This window comes from Macrobrachium nipponense, chromosome 49 (genome assembly GCF_015104395.2).
Source record: "Macrobrachium nipponense isolate FS-2020 chromosome 49, ASM1510439v2, whole genome shotgun sequence".
NCBI lineage: Eukaryota > Metazoa > Arthropoda > Malacostraca > Decapoda > Palaemonidae > Macrobrachium > Macrobrachium nipponense.
Genome location: NC_087224.1, coordinates 7018280 through 7037628, shown reverse-complemented (window position 1 = coordinate 7037628; position 19349 = coordinate 7018280). Strand labels below are relative to the sequence as shown.

At 41.6% G+C, this 19349-nt stretch overlaps 1 protein-coding gene across 3 annotated transcripts in view; it reads right to left on the bottom strand.

The window, feature by feature from the left end:
• Positions 1-19349, bottom strand: part of LOC135205298 (dnaJ homolog subfamily C member 13-like) — a 683293-nt gene that overhangs the window by 375645 nt on the left and 288299 nt on the right. For all 3 annotated transcript variants that reach the window (XM_064235698.1, XM_064235699.1, XM_064235700.1), the window contains exon 13: positions 9080-9280. In XM_064235698.1, coding sequence (XP_064091768.1) covers positions 9080-9280 — 201 coding nt within the window. The remainder of the gene's footprint in view (positions 1-9079; positions 9281-19349) is intronic.

Below are 19349 nucleotides of genomic sequence, written 5' to 3'. Positions count from 1 at the left end.
AATAATGTGCTCACATTATATAATGTCTGCAGTACTTTGCCTTGTGAGAGAGCAGCTGCAAATGAAGACTGCCTCTGGTCAGCGCTCTCATCACCTGTAGGAGACGTGGCAGTAATAGCCAAGGTTGTCCCTACTAATGGTGGGATTTTGTAACCATGGAGGTTCACCGATGGTTTACAAAAATCAAAATTTTTTGCTCTTGCCCTAGGCGAAGACCAGACAATCCACAAAGTCATTACCTACACTAAAAAAAAACCATCACCATACCCTAACCATAAAAAACTGGAGAGTACTCCAGGTACAAAGTACCCCCTAGGCTTCCTCTCCCAACACCATGCCCGTTACCGACAACGGTCCCGATCTATAACAATTTTCAAACTGTTTCAACGTCCTTCAAGTAATGTGATGAGAAAACCGATTTCGACCGCCAGAATGTCGTTTGTAGTATGGAGGATAGAGACATACTATGCCTAAATGCTAAGGAAGTCGCCACTGCGCAAATTTTGTGCGCCTTCACTTTCAGAACATGAAGATTTTGATCTTGTATATGAGCATGAGCTTCCAAAATCAAACTACTCAAGAGAAACGAAATCAAGTTCTTAGAGAGAGGACGGGAGGGGTCTCTCACTGAGCACCAGAGTCGATTTGAGTTTCCTCTTAACGTTTCTGTCCTAAGCAGGTAGTGTCTAATGACTCTGACAGGACGTAACTTACGTTCCTCATCTTCTGCTCCCACTACGTCCGTCAAGCTCTTAATTATGAAAGAGCAAAGCCAAGGATTCGATGGATCCTCGCTCTTCGCAAGGAATTCTCTCACGTAAGAGCACACTGCGTTACTCTGGGCGAAACCTACTTCTTTACTAATTGCCTGCATTTTGTTTACTCTGTCTGCAGTGGCTAAAGCAACTAAAAACAGTGTCTTCTTTGTTAAATATCTTAAGGACGAAGTATTTAGAGGCTCGAACTGAGGACTGGAAATCCATCTTGACAAGACATCCAAGCTCCAGTCCACTTACCTAGGCTTAACTACTTTTGAGGAGTCAAAAGATTTAATAAGGTCGCTGATATCCTGATTATTCGAGATGCTGAGGTCTCTATGTTTAAAAACTGACAAAAGCATAGACCTATAGCCCTTAATAGTAGAGGTGGAAAGCTTTCTTCAGTCCCTCAGGAATAACAGGAAATCTGCGATTTCTGTTATAGAGGTCTTAGAAGAAGAGATGTGATGTCTGCACCACAACCTAAAAACTCTCCACTTCGACTGGTAGAGCTTGGAAGAAGAACTTCTTCTACAACTCGCAATAGCTTCTGACGCTCTTCACGAAAAGCCTTTTGCTCTGACAAGGTCACTGACAATCTGAATCCTGTTAGGGCCAGAGCGGACAATCCTTGGTGATACTGGTCGAAGTGGGGTTGTTTGAGAGATATGGACCTTGTAGAAGGAGTCAGGGGAAGTCCACTAGGAGATTGAGTAGGTCTGTGAACCATTCTTTTCTGGGCCAGAATTGGGTCACTAGAGTCAACAACACATTCTGATGCTACTGAAGCTTGTTGATGAATTCTCTTATCTTCCCAATTGGGGAAAATGCATATAAGTTGAGGCCCATCCATCCATCAGCATTGCATCTGTTCTCCACACTAGTGGTCTGGAACTGGTGAACAAAAAATTGGGAGACGATTGTTCCTTGAGGTGGCAAAGAGATCTATCACTGGCTTCCCCCATAATTTCCATAGATCTAGACAAACGCTCTCGTTCAGAGTCCATTCTGTCGACAGGACCTGATTCAAGCAGCTCAGTTCGTCTACTAATACATTAATTCTTCCTTGAACGAACCTTGGACAAAGAAAGATCTTGCATTTGTTCACCCAGCAGAGAAGGTCTGCCGCTACTCTGTTGAGAGAGAAAGAGTGTGTTCCTCCTTGTTTCCGGACATACGATAATGCCGGGGTGTTGTCTGCGTAAATCACTAACTTTCTTCCAGTGACTAAAGGAGAGAATGCTTGTAAACCTAAAAGAATCTTCTTCAACCCCTTCACATTTATGTGTAGGGTATTCTCTTGCTCTGTCCAAAAACCTGAGACCTCCCCCGTCTCCTATTAGAGCTCCCCATCCCTTGTCTGACGCATCTGAGCAGAACTCTAGGTCAGGGTTTGATGTGACCAGGAAAAGTCCTTCTTGGAGTCTCTCCTTCGACAGCCACCAACAAAGATCAGACTTGATCTCTTCCGTCAAAGGGAAGACTAGCGAGTCTGGTTGTGTCTTCTGATTCCAATTCACTTTTAGGAAGAATTAGAGAGACCTCATGTGGAGACGACCTAACATTATGAAACTCTCCAATAAAGCAAGGGTTCTGAGAAGTCTAATCCAATCTAGAGCTGTACATGACGGGCAAACAAGAAACTGTTGTACTGTTGTTAGGCATGACTCGGGGAGAGAAAAGCCTGAAAAGCTAGAGAGTCCAGAACCATCACTAAATACGGAATCCTCTGAGTCGAAGATAATTGGGACTTCTCAAGATTTATCTGAATTCCCAATTGTTGAGTCAGACTTGATGTCCTTTCTAAGTCCTTCACACACTGATGACTGGATTTGGATCTCAGGAGACAGTCGTCTAAGTAAAAGGCTGCATTGATCCCCATCAGGTGTAGCCATTTTCCCAGAGAGGCGAGAACATGTGTAAATACTTGGGGAGCTGTCAATAGTCCAAAGCAAAGGGCTTTGAATTAGAAAACCATCTCTTTGTAGACAAACCTCAGAAATCTCTTGGACTCTTGATGAATGGGGACATGAAAGTAAGTGTCCTTCATGTCAAGAAACACCATCCAGTTGGTTGGTTGGGGACTACAAAAAGTCTCATAGAAGCCTGGGGAGTTCTTGTCTGTCACCTCTTTTATTGCTTTCTTGTTGATGAGCGCTTCTTCTCTGGCTAATGCCAAAGCTCTCCCTGATTCCTTTGAGTATGCTGTCAACCAGATGGGCACATTGAACAGCAGAGGAGCTTGCACAAAAGGGATCGCATATTCTTCTTGAAGTACTTGGACTACCCACTGCTCTGCTCCTCTCCGACTCCATTCCTCCCGGAAGTAGTGGAGTCTCACCCCCACAGGTGTGAAGGACCTCCTGATTACTTGTCTGAAGGCTTAATGGGAGGTTTCTTGGTGGACTTCTCTGGCGCATGCAAGTTAGTCCTCAGTCTGTTCTGCCACCTAGTTTTACCCCCTTGAAAAGGGTGCTTCTGAAGGGGGGAAGCTTTAGCTCCTGTAACAGGAGGACTCTTTGAGCGTCTCGCTGACTGCGTCATAAGGACATTAGTCGACTTCTTTTCAAGGTCCGACAGCACCTGTTGAATAGTCTCTTCTGGGAACAGGTGGGACTTACACACAGGGGAGAAAACATCGATGCTATTTGATTTGTCGTAACTCCTCAGGACGCAAAAGAGCACCACAGTTCCCGCTTTGTGAGTATTCCCATTGTGAAGAGTGTGGCTAGCTCACCCAATCCGTCCCTCACCGCTTTGTCTGCCCAAGACAAAATGTTAAGCCAGTCTGTCACAAACTCCTCTTCCAGGGACTGACACTCCTCTATCTTCCTGGCTAATGCTGCGATAGTCCAATCTAGGAAGTTTGAATAATTTCCGCACCAGGTGATCAAAGTCGGGTGAGAACAATACCTTTGCAGCCGAAAAAGCCACTCCTGTCTGTGTCCACTAGACCCAAGAAGTCCCCTTGAGAGGAGGCAGATACTCCCAAGGAAGGAACTTCTCCCGTTGCATAGAACTGATAGGTCTTATTCTGCAGTTTCGAAGGGGGATAGGCAAATGAGGCCTTACCTGACTTCCAGTTCTTGGACAGTCACTCGTCTGACTCCTTAAACTCTTTCTTGCCCGACTGAGAAAGAACTAGTTTCGGCAATCCTGAAGATGCTGCCTTCCTATCCTTCACGAACAAAGGCAGTGACGAAGGCGATGCTGGCTCAAAACAGTCCGGGTATATAGTAAAAACTTCAACAGACTGGAGTACGTTGAGGAAGATTTCGACTCTGCTCTTGTACTTCGTCCTCCAATAGAACTGACAACACACCATCTTCCTCTCCTCTAGGGGTCATTGCTTTCTTCAAGAACCCCACAAGTTCCTGAAGCTGCTGCTTGAAGGGGCCAAACGGCGACTCATCTCCTAAAGCACTGGTCTTTGAATCCTCAGAAGTCAATATTGAAGCAGTAAATGTCAAGTGGCTCTTCTTAGAAGATGATCGACTAGCAGGCAAAGTGTTGCGAGCTGCAGGAGGCAAACGAGTCAAAACTCCTTTCGGCACGCTACGAAGGGAGTTGAAAGCACGAGAGCGTGAGTGCTGGTCAGATCTCGAGCGCCTCTCATCAGTAGGAACTATATTCTCTGGAGATGACTGGCAATACTCCTGAAAATCCTGTGTAGGTGCAAAACTACAGGATGGTTGGGAACTCCATTGCTCCATTGACTTCTTCAATGGCGGAGTCGTGCAGTCCGTAATCGTGGCATGTCTTTTTAAATGAAGCGACAATGCATCGTTCCACATGTCATCTCTAATCAGGCAATGGCACATCCGAATCAGACAAAAACTGCACCTCACTCACATTTATGCCTTTCCAGTGGCGTTTAGTCGACACCTGCGAGTCGACAGGATCGACAGACTCAGTGACTGCCCCTAGGCAAACCACCCCTGTCTCCCTTCATCCTCCATTATGTCTTCTCCGGGTGCAGGGGAGCAGGACACTGACCTTCGTCTATGAGAAATGGGGAGACAGACAGCCACCTCCTCAGACACACAACAGACACTTTGCACAACACTGGTCTTTTCACTAAAGACAAACCTAAATCCATTACAGATTTAGCCAAAATCTCGAACTTCTTGTCCATTTTGGACTCTAAAATGGCAATGGTGTTAAGGTCAGAAATGAGCTACCTGGATTGGAGTGACTGGCAAAGAAGTAGGAGGACTATCAACAGGAGAAATGCTGGATAAAAGAAGGGAAGAAAGAGAAGGCTTACTACCAGTGCTAAGAACTGCTTTCCTCTTCCTACCTTTCTCCATCTTTTCTAAATGAGCCTTAAAAGTCTTCCACCCCTGCTCATCTAAATCCTGGCACTCAACACAAGTTAAGTCTTTGCTACAGCGTTGTCCCTTACACTTAACACACTTGGAGTGCAGATCGTAACACAGCTTAGCCATCCTAGTCTTGCAGCCATCGCTGCAAAACCTAACTGAAGACAAACTAGAGTCTGACATTCTAAGCTAGACTCTTCTAGCTAGTTGAAAGCTAATGAAGCAGCTAAACCAGAAAAACAACCAAGAAATTTGTACTTCACCAAATACGATACAAAATCCAAGATGGCGATGAAAATTGCCTGCAAAGAAAACCAACGATGTTACTCCATGGCCGGCAAAAAACGAATTGACAATAGTTAGCTCAGCAGTACCTGGTATTCTCGAAAGTGGGTGGGATCTGTATCACCTACATGAACGATGGCAGTGCCACCGCCGCCAGGAAATTTGAATTTTCGACTGCCTGGTAAGAAAGCTTACAGTTTTGTAATTGTTTGGTAAGTCACTTATGTGAAAATAGGAGACAACTCAATGACTGCAAAACCAGAAGTGACAGCTGAAGCATGGTAACCGCAAGTACTCCCGCCTTTTTTTCTGTTATTTAGTTAAAATAAAATAATTAAAAACTGTGGTAATAATGACCCCACAAACAACATTATCAACGTAATTATTAATAATAGTAATGAAAATAAATCAATGAAAGTGACAGCTTAAATTCCGTGATGGTCACCCTAGCAAGAAACAGCAATGTTTTGTGCATTCACGTGAGCTCACGGCATACCCCTTTAGCACCTGGTGTTAACATGAAAGACCTTATTAACTGATATCAGGATAACTCACGTCAATGTAAGTTAAATATTTTTTCCCAAAATGTATATCTGAAGATCCTGACATACCTTAGGCTCACCTAGCATGTATAGTTAAAGAATTCTTAAGACTAAACTTGAAAGATCTCAAAATGTATGACATATAGGAACATATGATGATGCATTTCCAATAGTACCTGTAATATGTAAAACATAATGAATGAAAAAAATCTCTAGTGCTACAGTAATACATGTATACAATGTGTGGAACAGTCAATTCATATATACAGTAAACATACATGCACAAAATTTAATCAGCATAAATATAAAATTTTCTTATTCACTTTGAGTTCTAAAAATCAACAAACCTCTATGAAAATATGCCGATGGTGAAAATTACATACGGGCGTGAGACAATTATGTTAGTTGTCAAAAATAAATATAAAAGATACATAATCAAATCCATAGGCCAAAATTATCACAAAGAAAATAAAAGTTTTTTTATCATACCACACAAATGGAAAATCGTGGTAAAGAATTAAAACTAAAGTTCAGTTCAATTCAGTTCAGTTAAGTAATGGCATGTGCAATGTCAGTGTCCTGTTATGTGTATGAAAAATTAACAGACTACAAAACCTGAATGCAAGGAAAGATCTCAATAAGTCTAGATGTGGAATCTCTCTACCATGATGTTAACAAAAGGTGTTAAAAGAATTTTTATTATACAAACCATTTCCTACATGGAAGGAGGTAATGTGATGTGAATGCAGTTTATTATCAGGTTTGAAGTGATAGTTAATACAGATTTGTAAGAAAAAGGTTGAGTGTATTGCCAGTGTTGTATTAGTGTGCATTAGAATCTGCTTATCATGAAAAGGCAATACCATAAACAAAATTTCCATAATTCTAAAGTTCACGAAACTCCTTAAAACTGAAAAATTTTACTTTAATACCACAATGCATTTTTGTTATAAGGGCATTATAATAGTAGACTGAAATTTGGGTATAACACTGGTAACACACACAGCCTTATTCTTACAAATCTTTGAAAGCTATAACAGTACTTCAAAACTAATGATAAACAGCATTCAAATCATTCATACTGCACTATACTTGTGATTCATATTCAAAGGATTCAGTGTTCACTACATTAAATATCCTGGTACCATGCATTAAATCCACTAGCTGCAAATGGCTTGGTTCCCGATTCAGTTTTACTGCTAAATTACACAAGGCTTCACCCCATTCTGCTCCAAAATTTCTTCACTGATATCAAACACTTTCACCTTTCCAAGTCAAGTAGGCCCAACATGCAACCTATTAGGCTTGCTTTCATTACTACTTCCACTTCTTATATGCTTTGGAGCCACTGCAAGGGTTTTTTAAGGCTTCTTTTTTAGATAAAAATAATATAGAGCACACAGACTCTAAAGGAGAGACGCCTCAGTGGATTACGCTCGGATGAGCGTAAGTGAAGGCACACAATTGGAAGGGCAAACGGTGATGTATGGGTGGATGTTTGGCCTGATGATACAGGGTAAGGCTGGATACTGGCATCACCTGATACTTTGCTTTGGTGTAGTTTTTGCTTGTTGGAATGGCAAGTGCAGCTTAAAAATTCAATCAATCAATCATTACCGGTGGCACCCATGGGGATGTATAGGTTCTCAATGAACTCGCGCCACCACATTCTGACCGGGACTAACTCTTCAAGATCTCCCCAACACTCATCTCCTGCTTCCAGTCTCACTGTCCTCTACCACATCTCTTTTGGCCTACCTCTATCTCTTCCACTAAGGGCAACCCATCCTGGAGTATCTTGTACTATTCCCCGTCTTCTATACACATGCCCTAGCCACCTACAGTGTGAGCACCTAAAATACACCTCCATCACTTCTCTAATTCTGTTATTTGATATCCCACCCCTCCAATTAATTCCTAATATTCTTCTGAGCACCTTGTTTTCAAATGTTAAGAATTTAATTCCTTACAATTTTTTGTTTCCTCAGTCAACCATGAGTAAGTAGACCAGCAAGAGTTCTTGATCATGATTTTGCTTATTGATGTGGCCACAACAGTGGATTTCCCAGAACAAAGGATGTAAGCAAAATAGACTTGTAATTGGCTTATCAGAAAACTAATCTTGTAAAAAAACCTACACTATTTCCTAATCCCCACCCGCACCCACAGGCCGGTCTATGAACTACCAAGTTTTCTATCCCATGATGGCACCCTCATCATGTTTCTCAAAATTCTGGTTCCCTACATCTACAACCAATGAATAATAAGATGTTTGTATTCTCCTAATAGCCACCATTCTTTCTCTAGTTTTCACAGGTCCCTCCCTCAAGACCATCCAAATCTGTAAAGCACTGATTTTTTCAACTGAAAGTAGGATAGCATTTTACTGTTGTTAGAAAAATAATGCACTAACATTATCCTAATATAAATAATAATATTGATCCAACAGCAAACAAGGGTATCTCCCATGCAGAAATTATATAAAAGAGCAGCAGCTATAAAAATAAATACAGGACAGAAATAAAATGAGGTGTATTTTACTGGGAAATCATCAGCCAAACAACTGCCATCACAAACCAATAAAGTGACACCTAAATCAAGCTACTGCAATCCAAAGCAGTTGTTATGGAATACAGTATATATACAATGGCACTTCATGTAAATCAAAGGAATGTATTTGTACAAAAACAATCAAAGGTAAATTCATAAATTTGTTAGCAAATCACAAACATCCCTTCTTAGCTGGAGATACTTGTATGAGTAACAACACAAAACAAAAACTGCAAACTTAGACTTACAGGACAAATGACAGGCTACGATTATGACTTAACACTGTGAAGTAGCTATTCATTTCCAAATAAACTAATCACTCAGTGTCCTATACTTAAGAGTACCTTATTATTATTAATTAACAAGTAAATGTAAAGAAAAATGGATAGACATCTATGTCCAAACCTTGCTTAATATCTTTTCATGCACACTGCCTGGAGGCACTAACAACAGAAATGAATACCAATGACATGTAAAAAATTTCAAAACCAATCATGCTCCTGATAACAGAATACATGCCTTTATGAAGAAACTTCCTCCGAAGTATTTACAGCATTCAGCAGGGAAACATTTACAACAAACAAAAGCAATACGTACAGGCATAATATGCATTCTCACTTACATCCATATGTTTTTCAACAAGACTTTCAACTTTCTTCACAGACGTCTTGTAAGCTCTGTCAAGACTTTCGAGGACCTGGTTTTTTCTGTTCTTTTCTTCGTTTTCTTCTGCCATTTTGATGTTATCCCGTAAATTAAGTCTGTCAATGTCATCAAGAGGTACGGTTTCCTTGCTTTCCAGAAATGTCAATAACCCTGGAGGCTAAAGAGTTAAGAGAAAAGCTTTATAAATAAGAGTATAGTGTGCATTATGAACAAAAAACACCTGCAGTGCTTTACTTACTACCTGCACAGCACCTTCCTTTCAGAAATTACAATACCAACTGATACAAAATTCTAAACCTAAGAATTCACTGCCTTACCCAGGAATCTGCAGACTATCAAAATACAATGCTATAATATCATCAGATGGTAAAAGATTGCCACTTGGAATCCCATAAGCATCACAAATATGTATGAGAACAATGTATTCTTAACAAATTTCAAGCTTTTTAATTGTAAACCACTGCCTTATATACATATCCTTATTTTTCAGTTCAGTGTGGATTACATCTAAGGTGACTACAACCATATTGATGGTCTTACTACACAAGGCTCAAGCCCAAAATGTAAACCCCTATTTATTCAGTACAAAGCCTATAAAACCTGAAATAGTTTAGAAAACTATTTTTACACTTCGACAAACCACTGCATCACACATACATCTAATAAAGTAGAAAGTAGTTTGAAGTAGACAGTAGCATTCAAACTAGGAAAATGTCACAAGTAAGAACATATAGAACCAAAATTTATAATGCCGTCAACCAACACAAGAGGGCAGAATTACTTGAGGTCAGGTAAAGTGTAGTACCTCTTAACCACATCCTTCTGAGGCCACTTGCTGACCTTCCACCAAGGCTTCCACAGGAGCCTGGAAATACTACACCTTGAAAGGAAGGCAGGAAAAATTGGTCATGTATGTACCACACTAAACTCAAATAAAAATATAACACAAACATGAAAGGAAGAAAAAAAGAATACAATGAATAATGAAAGATCATAGGACACTAGTATAAAAGCACTAATGGTGTAAGCCTGAGAGAGTAATGAAGTGGTAATGTTTACTCGAAGTTGCTCAGAAGAATGACTGAAGTGGCGCATGAAACGCAGGTTTAGTAGGTGCAATGGGGTCTCACAAGCTCAAACAGCATTAGTTGTTGTGACTGGAATTTCACTGCATGGAAGGTAACATATGATCTACTGAGATGTGGTGAACAAACTTTAGTTTCTATAGAAACCTAAACCCAGGATGACTTACGTACTCCTGAGTGATAATAATATCAGTCATGGCTATTGACTTCCCTATCTGGAGAGAAGGACCCACTTTTGTTGCAGCCAGTAAACTTCAGAATTTACAGTCAAAACCCTGAGAATCCTGACACTAGACAGCAAGATATGGTTTATGATACCGAAATAGGTGAGACAAGGAGATGGTCATTTCATATGGGCTCTACACATCTCAGGTTTTGGTGAACAAGGAACAAGTTGAACAAGTCTGTGCAACAGACTCTTACAGACAGAAAATGTCTTCAGTGCAGTGATGCATCATGAAAAAAGACTTTGCATACCTCCATGTTCAGTGTATCCAGCTTTAAGGATAAACCTTTGCTTTGTTGAAGCAAGGAAGGTCAAAGTTTCAAGCCATGTGGTTTGGCAACAGCTCTGCATGTCTTTACTTGTTTGTACCTTGTCATAATGACAACATGAGTGCATCTGAAAGGCATAAAGACTGCATAATATAAATTTTCATGATAAAATTTATTATTTGGATACTTACCTACTGTTTAAGTTAGCTCATATCTCTACACCAATAGGCGAGTCGGCATTCAAACAAAAGAAAAAAAGATTGCTTAGTTGACCCAGAAGACTGTCTAGTTCACCTGTTCTCCACCAGGTGTGTTCGGATGTTTTAGCTCTAGTCACAATTCTCTTTGACAGCCCACTAAATGTGGGGAGGCTGGGTGGGGTCTACTTTAACAGTAGGCAAGTATCCAAATAATAAATTTTATCATGAAAATTTATATCATTTGAGATGAATCATACCTACTGTTAAAGTTAGCTGATTCCCACATTGAGATAAAGGATGGTGGGTAGTGCAGCTAGACAAATTCCGCTCAGCCAAGCAAGCTAAGAGCTTCTTGTATAAATCCAAAACATTCTTACCTGATCAGGAATCCTTCCTGGATAATACTGCTGCCAGGAGGTGAATTCCCTTCAGGATGCAAGGCTCTCATGTGTGTGCAGTCAAGAGCAGCCGTGCAGAGAAAACCACTTCATTTTCAGACAGAATGAATAGAAGTGGCATGGTGGGACCCCTGTGCCTGGTTTGAAAGCCCCCAAAAGTTACAGTCAAATACAAAATAACCTACCTTCAACAAATATGTACAACAAATATACCTTCATGCTTCCCAAAAAACCACCGCCCGGGATTAAAATAAGGTGCCTAAAAAATTGCTTTCTTTCGGTTCAGGAAAAGACTACCTGCTATTAATAGAGGGCTAAGGGCTTTACAGTTTTCAAACACAATTTCTACATCTTTAAGATAATGAGCAGCAAAAACAAAATTTCAATTCCACTCTGCTGCATTAATTACATCCTCAAGAGACAAATTCTTTAAAAACTAAAAGAAGTGGCAACTGCTCTTACACCAAGTATATTTACCTTCAATAAAGGTAAGATATCTGGATTTAGTTTTTCATGTGCTAGTCTTATTAAATGCTTAACAAAAAAAGACTGCATTCTTAGATAAAGGAGCATTAGGTTTTCTAACACAACAGAATAAATGATTAACTCTGTCCCTCACAGGCTTTAATCTACCAAAATAAATCTTAATAGCTCTAACCGGACAGAGGAAGGCCTATTCTTCATACCCCACCAATGTGGTTATATTTGGAATTCTTGCCGTTCTAGGTAGAAATTTAGCCTTGACATCATTCTTAGCCATGAACAAAGGCACACATGATAAAACAGCATCTCCTTTACAAAAGCCTACCTTACTGGAGAATGCTTGTAACTCGCTTACTCTTTTTGCTGTGGCTAGTGCTACCAAAAAGAGCGTCTTCATGGTTAGAAACTTCAAAGAAGCAGATTCCAAAGGCTCAAACAGATCTGCAGATAAGAATTTTAGAACTACATCTAAGTTCCATGAAAGAGATTGATACTGAACTTTGGGGATTTCAATTTCAAACTATCTCAATGCCTCCTTAAGATCTAGATTATTAGGAATATCTAATTGTAAGTGATGTAGCACTGAGGAAAGCAGCTACAGAAAGATTCTTACTACAATGGTACCTCAACATACAAAATTAATCCGTTCCGAGGCCGCCTTCGTAACCTGAGCTTTTCGTATCTTGAACCGCATTTTACATGTAAATTGCCTAATTCGTTCCAAGCCCTACGAAAACACCCCAGTAAATTTTATAATAAAGCTAAATTGACCAATAAACAATGAAATACGTACAACAATTTGGACCATTCAATACCTAACATAACCTTTATTGTAGTACGTACCTGTAAATAAAGTGTATTAGTGTGCATGGTACAAGAAATACTTTACGTACATGTACGTACATACGCCTTGGGCCTTGGGCACCAGAAAAAGAAGGTTGTAAAACCCTGGTGAGTTTCCTAACACCTACTCTATCGCTTTCTTCTCTGGTAATGATACCACCTCTTTCTGAAGTATAAGAAACTTTTCCTACTGATGAAGATAAGATGGAAGAGCAATTGGAAATGACGACAAAGGCGGAGGAGACAGAAAAGGAATTATGTAGCCTTCCTTCAGTACTTCCACCCCACCCAAGATTCTGCTTCTAGTCTCTCCAAACATGCCAGAAGGTCTGCAGTCGACCTCCTACTGAAACCTGAGGGCATAAAGTTTCATTTCTTTCTAAAAACCCTAGCAATTTTGTTTTTATTGGATCCTGGTAAGGACCTACAAAAGGGCTTGGCAGCTGAAGACTGCTAGGCAAAGAAGGAGCAGGTCTTTTATTTCCTGCTTTAAAAATTGTCAGGTAAATACCTAATTTTCCAGTATGCAAATATCCTCCCTTATTGCCTTAAATAGAGTTGGATTCAGAAGGCGGTGCAAAGGAGAACCCAAAACTGCAGCCATCTTCTGAGAAGGAGAGACCTTAGTCGAAAGATAAGAGCACAATTGTTCTCTCTTCTTCAAGACCGAATTAGTGAAAGCATGAGAACATTCACCTGCCATATCTGAAATAGCCTTATCCAGGCAAGACAAAAAATCTAATGACTCCTCCCAGTTTTGATACCCACTGGTGTCAGAAAGTCTTTAAGCTGGCACAGAGAAGCGGCAATAGTACTTAGCGAAAGTTCTGCAAAAGATATTACCTCAATACAATTCTAAACAAAGACTTGGATAAAGTCTCTGCCTCTGCATTAGACCAAAGCACCTTACCAGTCTCAAGAGCCCGTCTTTTCATAGGATCGAGACACGGTTTCAGCGCTGAAAGACCGAAGGACTCTTCTGACTCAAGCTCTTCTTTCTCGCAACGAAAATTCAACTCGATAGGCGTAGAGCCTCTGGGAGAAGTAGTCTGCAGTTGTCTGCTAGAGTCGACACAAGTCGGCCAAGCAGAAGCCGAGGCGATACTTGTCAGCAAAGAAAACGGGACTTGTAAGAGAGGTGGAGAAGATTTGTCGACACTGAACTGCACCACTTTATCTGAATGCGTCTCAAGTGGCTTGGGAACAATCCCCGACGACACGTTATTAGAGTAAAGCAGCTAGAATAGCATCTAGTTTGGAAACAACAGTAGAATCTGTCTGTAAACATAGAAGGAAGAGAAAGAGAGACATTACTAGTAGAGTCCACATGAGACTCTCCAACATTAGAAGACAAAGGAATAGCCGAGAAAGATTTAGAATGAGATGTAAAAGCAGACGAAATAAGTTCAACAGGTGATTGAGTCAATGTAAAAGAATCAGAACAACTCGCTACATGTATATCATTATTAATAAAGTCTATATCTAAATTCTTACCCCTGTCGGTTCAGGCAACCTCATTACTAGCTCTCGATGAAGGTGAAGTCAAAATATACTGTGTGGAGAATTACACTTACCAAAACAATCTTTCAGCAAATGCGATAAATGTGACTGCACTTGAGAACGTGAAAAAGGAGAGGTAGGAGTTGGAGGGCACAGAACCCCAACACCCCGAGAGACTTTTCCAACTGTTGCAGGGCAGTCCTAGACTTGGGCTACATAAAGGCGAAGGCACCGACACCTTACCTCTACAAGGGAAACACGAAAAAGAACATTCACTATGGGGGGACTTGGAGCGGTTTGCTATCATAAATTCAGTCAAACCTTTTACAGAATCTGAAATAAGGCTTACATCCTGTTCAAGTTTCTCGATGCACTTTTCCTGAACCGAAAGGGGAGGGCAAGTTGGAGTTACAGAAGAAATGTCAGTACAGGCAGTCCCCGGTTATCGGCGGGGGTTCCGTTCCTGGGGGTGTGCCGATAAGCGAAAACTGCCATTAACCGAAACTCAGTGGTTTATGGCACCATCATGGGGCTTATGACACTGATAACGGGTTATTGGCGCCATAAGCATCCTTATGGTGCGCCATAAGAACCCTTATGGCGCCGATAACCAGAACTGGTTCGGTTAAGGCGCCATAAATTGCTGATTTAGCACCATAAAACCGGATCGCTGATAACTGAGTCCGCTGATAAAACTACAATTACTCAAACTGACAAAGCACTACAAAAATGATATTTTCATGATAAAATAAAGTTTCACATATACTTACCGAACAGTTACATAGCTTATAGCTTCTTACCTACGGCAGTCAAAATTCAAATTGTTGGCACCAGCGGCGTTGCTATCTTAAGTATAGGTGATACAAGACCCGCCCACATCCGGGAACCCTGGGTACTGCTAGCCTTCTACCGTCAATTTTCGTTTAGCCGACACGTCCATCTGTGGGGAGGTGGGTGGGCTTTGATTATGTAACTGTTCGGTAAGTATATGTGAAACTTTATTTTATCATGAAAATATCATTTTCACATAAGTGACTTACCGAACAGTTACATAGCTGAATCCAAACTACCCGGAAGGAGGGTAGAAGGACTACATAAAAATGACAGTAAGACCACATTAAACAGCAAATGTTGCAGTACCCTACCTTGTGAGAGAGCAGCTGCAGGAGAATACTGCCTCTGGTTGGCGCTCTCATCACTCGTAGGAGACGTGGCAGTATAGGCCAGGGTCGTTCCTACTTAGTGGGATTTGTCACCATGGACAAGACCGTTGATTGACAAAATATTAAAAAACAGATAATGCCCTTGCCTGGGCTTCAAAAACCAGATAAAAAACAACAGACCATCACCTATACCAAAAATAATGACATACTCAAAAGTAATAAATAAGATCTGGAGGTTCTCCAAAGTACTATGAGCCTCCAGTCTGCCCACGACTCAACAACCTATAACAAGGCGAGGAGACAGTAGAGGATAGAAAGTTCCCCTATGTTTCCTTTCCCAACACCATGCCCGCTACCGACAAAGGACCCAATTTACAACAACTATCATAGGTAGCCTCTACATTCTTCTGGTAAAATGAGGCGAACACAGATCTCGATCTCCAAAACGTAGATTGAAGAATCGAGGAAAGCGACATATTGTGCTTGAAGCTTAAGGATGTCGCCACTGCATGTATTTCATGTGCTTTCACCTTAAGCACATTTAGAGTCTGATCTTGGACTTGAGAGTGTGACTCCAGTATCAGACTTCTCCAAAAGAACGGAATAGCGTTCTTGGAGAGGGGTTTTGCAGAATTCTTAACCGAACACCAAAGTCGGTCGGAATTACCTCTAACGGATTGTGTCCTTGACAGGTAACATTTCAGAGCTCTGACAGGACATAGTAAATATTCTTCATCCATCGGACCCACTATATTAGATAATCCCTTAAGTACAAAAGATTTAGGCCATGGGTTAGAGGGAGATTCGTTCTTTGCTAAAAATTTGTTAACAAAAGAACAAACCGCATTACGATCTTTGAACCCCACCTCTTTGTGGATGGCTTGTAACTCACTCACTCTTCCTGGTGTAGCCAAAGCGAAGAGAAAAAGTGCCTTCCTCGTTACATCTCTCAAAGACGCTTCACGAAGTGGCTCAAATCGTGAAGACATCAGAAAAGTTAAAACTACGTCCAAGTTCCAGTCCACACTATCCTTCTTGGATACTTTTACTGTATTAAAAGATTTAATTAAATCTCCAATATCCTGGTTAGAGGAGATGTCAAGCCCTCTATGCTTAAACACTGAGGACAGCATAGCTCTGTACCCTTTAATTGTCGATACCGACAAGTTCTTAACTTCTTTAAGGTACAGCAAAAAATCAGCTATTTCTGTCACAGAGGTTTTAGAAGACGAGAAATTATGTCTTCTGCACCACGTCCTAAAGACTCCCCACTTCGATTGGTAAAGCTTGGCAGAAGAGCTTCTTCGACAGTTAGCAATAGCCTCTGCCGCTCTACGAGAAAACCCCTTAGCTCTGACGAGTTTGACAGTCTGAACCCTGTCAGTGACAGAGCGGACAAATTCTGATGATACCTGTCGAAGTGGGGCTGTTTGAGTAGCCGAGGATACTGAGGAAGAAGTCTGGGATGGTCTAAAACCAACTTGAGAAGGTCTGGGAACCACTCTTTCCTGGGCCAGAATGGTGCTACCAACATCATTGACACATTTTGATGTGAGAGGAACTTGTTCAACACCTCTCTGATCATTCCAAATGGGGGAAAGGCGTAAACGTCTAGACCCGTCCAATCCTGAAGCATTGCGTCGGTCTTCCAAGCAAGAGATCTGGAACTGGGGAACAAAAGATCGGAAGTCGATTGTTCCTCGACGTGGCAAACAGATCCACTGAAGGTCTTCCCCAAAGTTTCCACAGTTCCTGACAAATTTTGTCTTGCAATGTCCACTCCGTGGGAAGAACTTGGTTTAGTCGACTGAGTTCGTCCGCCAGTACATTTAACTTCCCCTGTACAAACCTCGGAACGAGGGAAATATCCCGATCTTGAGACCAGAGAAGGAGATCTTCTGCGACTTTGTTGAGGGAGAATGAATGGGTTCCTCCCTGATTCCTGATATAAGATAGAGCGGTGGTGTTGTCGGAGTATACTGCCACTCTCTTTCCCACGACCAAAGGAGCGAATGCTTGCAGACCGAACCAAATCGCCTTCAACTCCTTCATGTTGATGTGATTCAACCTCTCTTGCTCTGACCATAATCCTGAGATCTTTTTGTTCCCTAGGAGAGCTCCCAACCTCTGTCCGATGCGTCGGAGTATAATTCTACGTCTGGATTCCTTAATGTCAGGGAGAGACCCTCTTGCAATCTTTCCCTCGACATCCACCATCTCAAGTCGTTCTTGATCTCTTCCGACACTGGGAACGAATACGTGTCTGGTTGAGACTTCCAACACCAACTCGCTTTGAGATAAAACTGAAGAGATCTCATGTGAAGACAACCCAACTTTACAAACGTCTCTACTGATGATAACGTCCCTAGGAGACTCATCCATTCCAAGGCGGAGGAGGACTGACGGTTCAGGAATTGGCTCACTTTTTTGAGGCAAGATTCTATTCTTTTCGGGGACAGAAAAACCCGAAAAGTCTGAGAGTCCAGAATCATCCCCAAATAGGGGATCTTCTGGGACGGCACTAATTGAGACTTCTCCAGGTTGATGAGAATTCCCAATTGACTCGCTAATGACAGTGTCTTCCGTAAATCCTTCACGCACTGTGTCCTTGAACCCGATCTGAGAAGCCAGTCGTCCAGGTAAAATGCTGCATTTATGCCCAACATATGCAGCAATTTCCCCAATGGAGCAAGAACACGAGTAAACACTTGAGGGGCCGTCGAAAGGCCGAAACAAAGGGCTCTGAATTGATACGTCCTCCCTTCGAACACAAATCTCAGGAACTTCTTTGAACTCTGGTGAATCGGGAACATGAAAGTAGGCGTCGCCTTCATGTCCAGGGACATCCAATCGCCTGGGCGAAGTGCCGACATCACAGAATGATTTGTTTCCATATTGAACTTTGTCTTCAGCACAAAAAGGTTCAATGCACTTACATCTAGCACTGGCCTCCAACCTCCCGAGGCTTTGGGAACTACAAAGAGTCTGTTGTAGAATCCCTGAGAACTGTCGAGGACTTCCTCTATTGCTCCCTTCTTGATGAGTGCATTGACCTCTGCTGCTAAAGCCAAAGCTCTCTCTGATCCTGGAGAATATGCTGTTAAGCTGATTGGTGTATCGGAGAGAGGAGGATCTAAAACAAAAGGAATCGAGTATCCCTCTCGAAGAACTTGAACTACCCATTGCTCTCGCACCTATTCGACTCCATTCTTCCCAAAAAAGATGGAGTCTTGCCCCTACTTGCACGTGAAGGAACGGCTTCTCACTTCTCCGAAGGTTTGGGGGGAGGTTTCTTTGAGGACTTGTACTGTGGACGCAAATTAGTCCTGGGGTCGTTGCCACTTAGGTTTATTCCCTCGAAAGGGATGCTTCTGAAGAGGAGAAGACTTAGCTCCTGTCGGAGTAGGCTCTTTCGGACGTCTGGAAGACTGAAGAAGGAGATCATTAGTAGATTTCTTTTCTAAATCTAATAGAATTTGTTGAATGGTTTCTTCAGGGAAAAGATGAGATTTACAGAGAGGAGCAAACATGAGAGCCGACTTCTGGTTATTAGTGACTCCTTTAGACACAAAAGAACAAAACCTTTCTCTCTTCTTCATCACTCCCATTGTGAAAAGGGCTGCTAATTCTCCCGAACCATCTCTAACAGGCTTATCCGCACAGGACAGAACTCCTAACCAGTCTGTGGCAAAATCTTCTTCTAAAGACTGACAGTCTTCAATCTTGCGAGCTAAAGAGGCAATAGTCCAGTCCAAAAAAAACTAAATACCTCAAATACTTTAAAAATATTCTTCACCAAATGGTCAAGCTCTGAAGAAGAAAACAAAATTTTAGCTGACGAAAAAGCTGCTCTTCGGTGTGAGTCCACTAAACCGGAGAAGTCTCCCTGGGAGGAGGCCGACACTCCCAAAGAAGGAACTTCTCCAGTTGCGTAGAAGCGATACGCTTTACTCTGAAGCTTAGAAGGTGGGAAAGCAAACGAAGCCTTACCTGTTTCCCTCTTCTTAGAAAGCCACTCTGCTGACTCCTTAAGGGCCTGCTTCGAAGACTGAGAAAGAA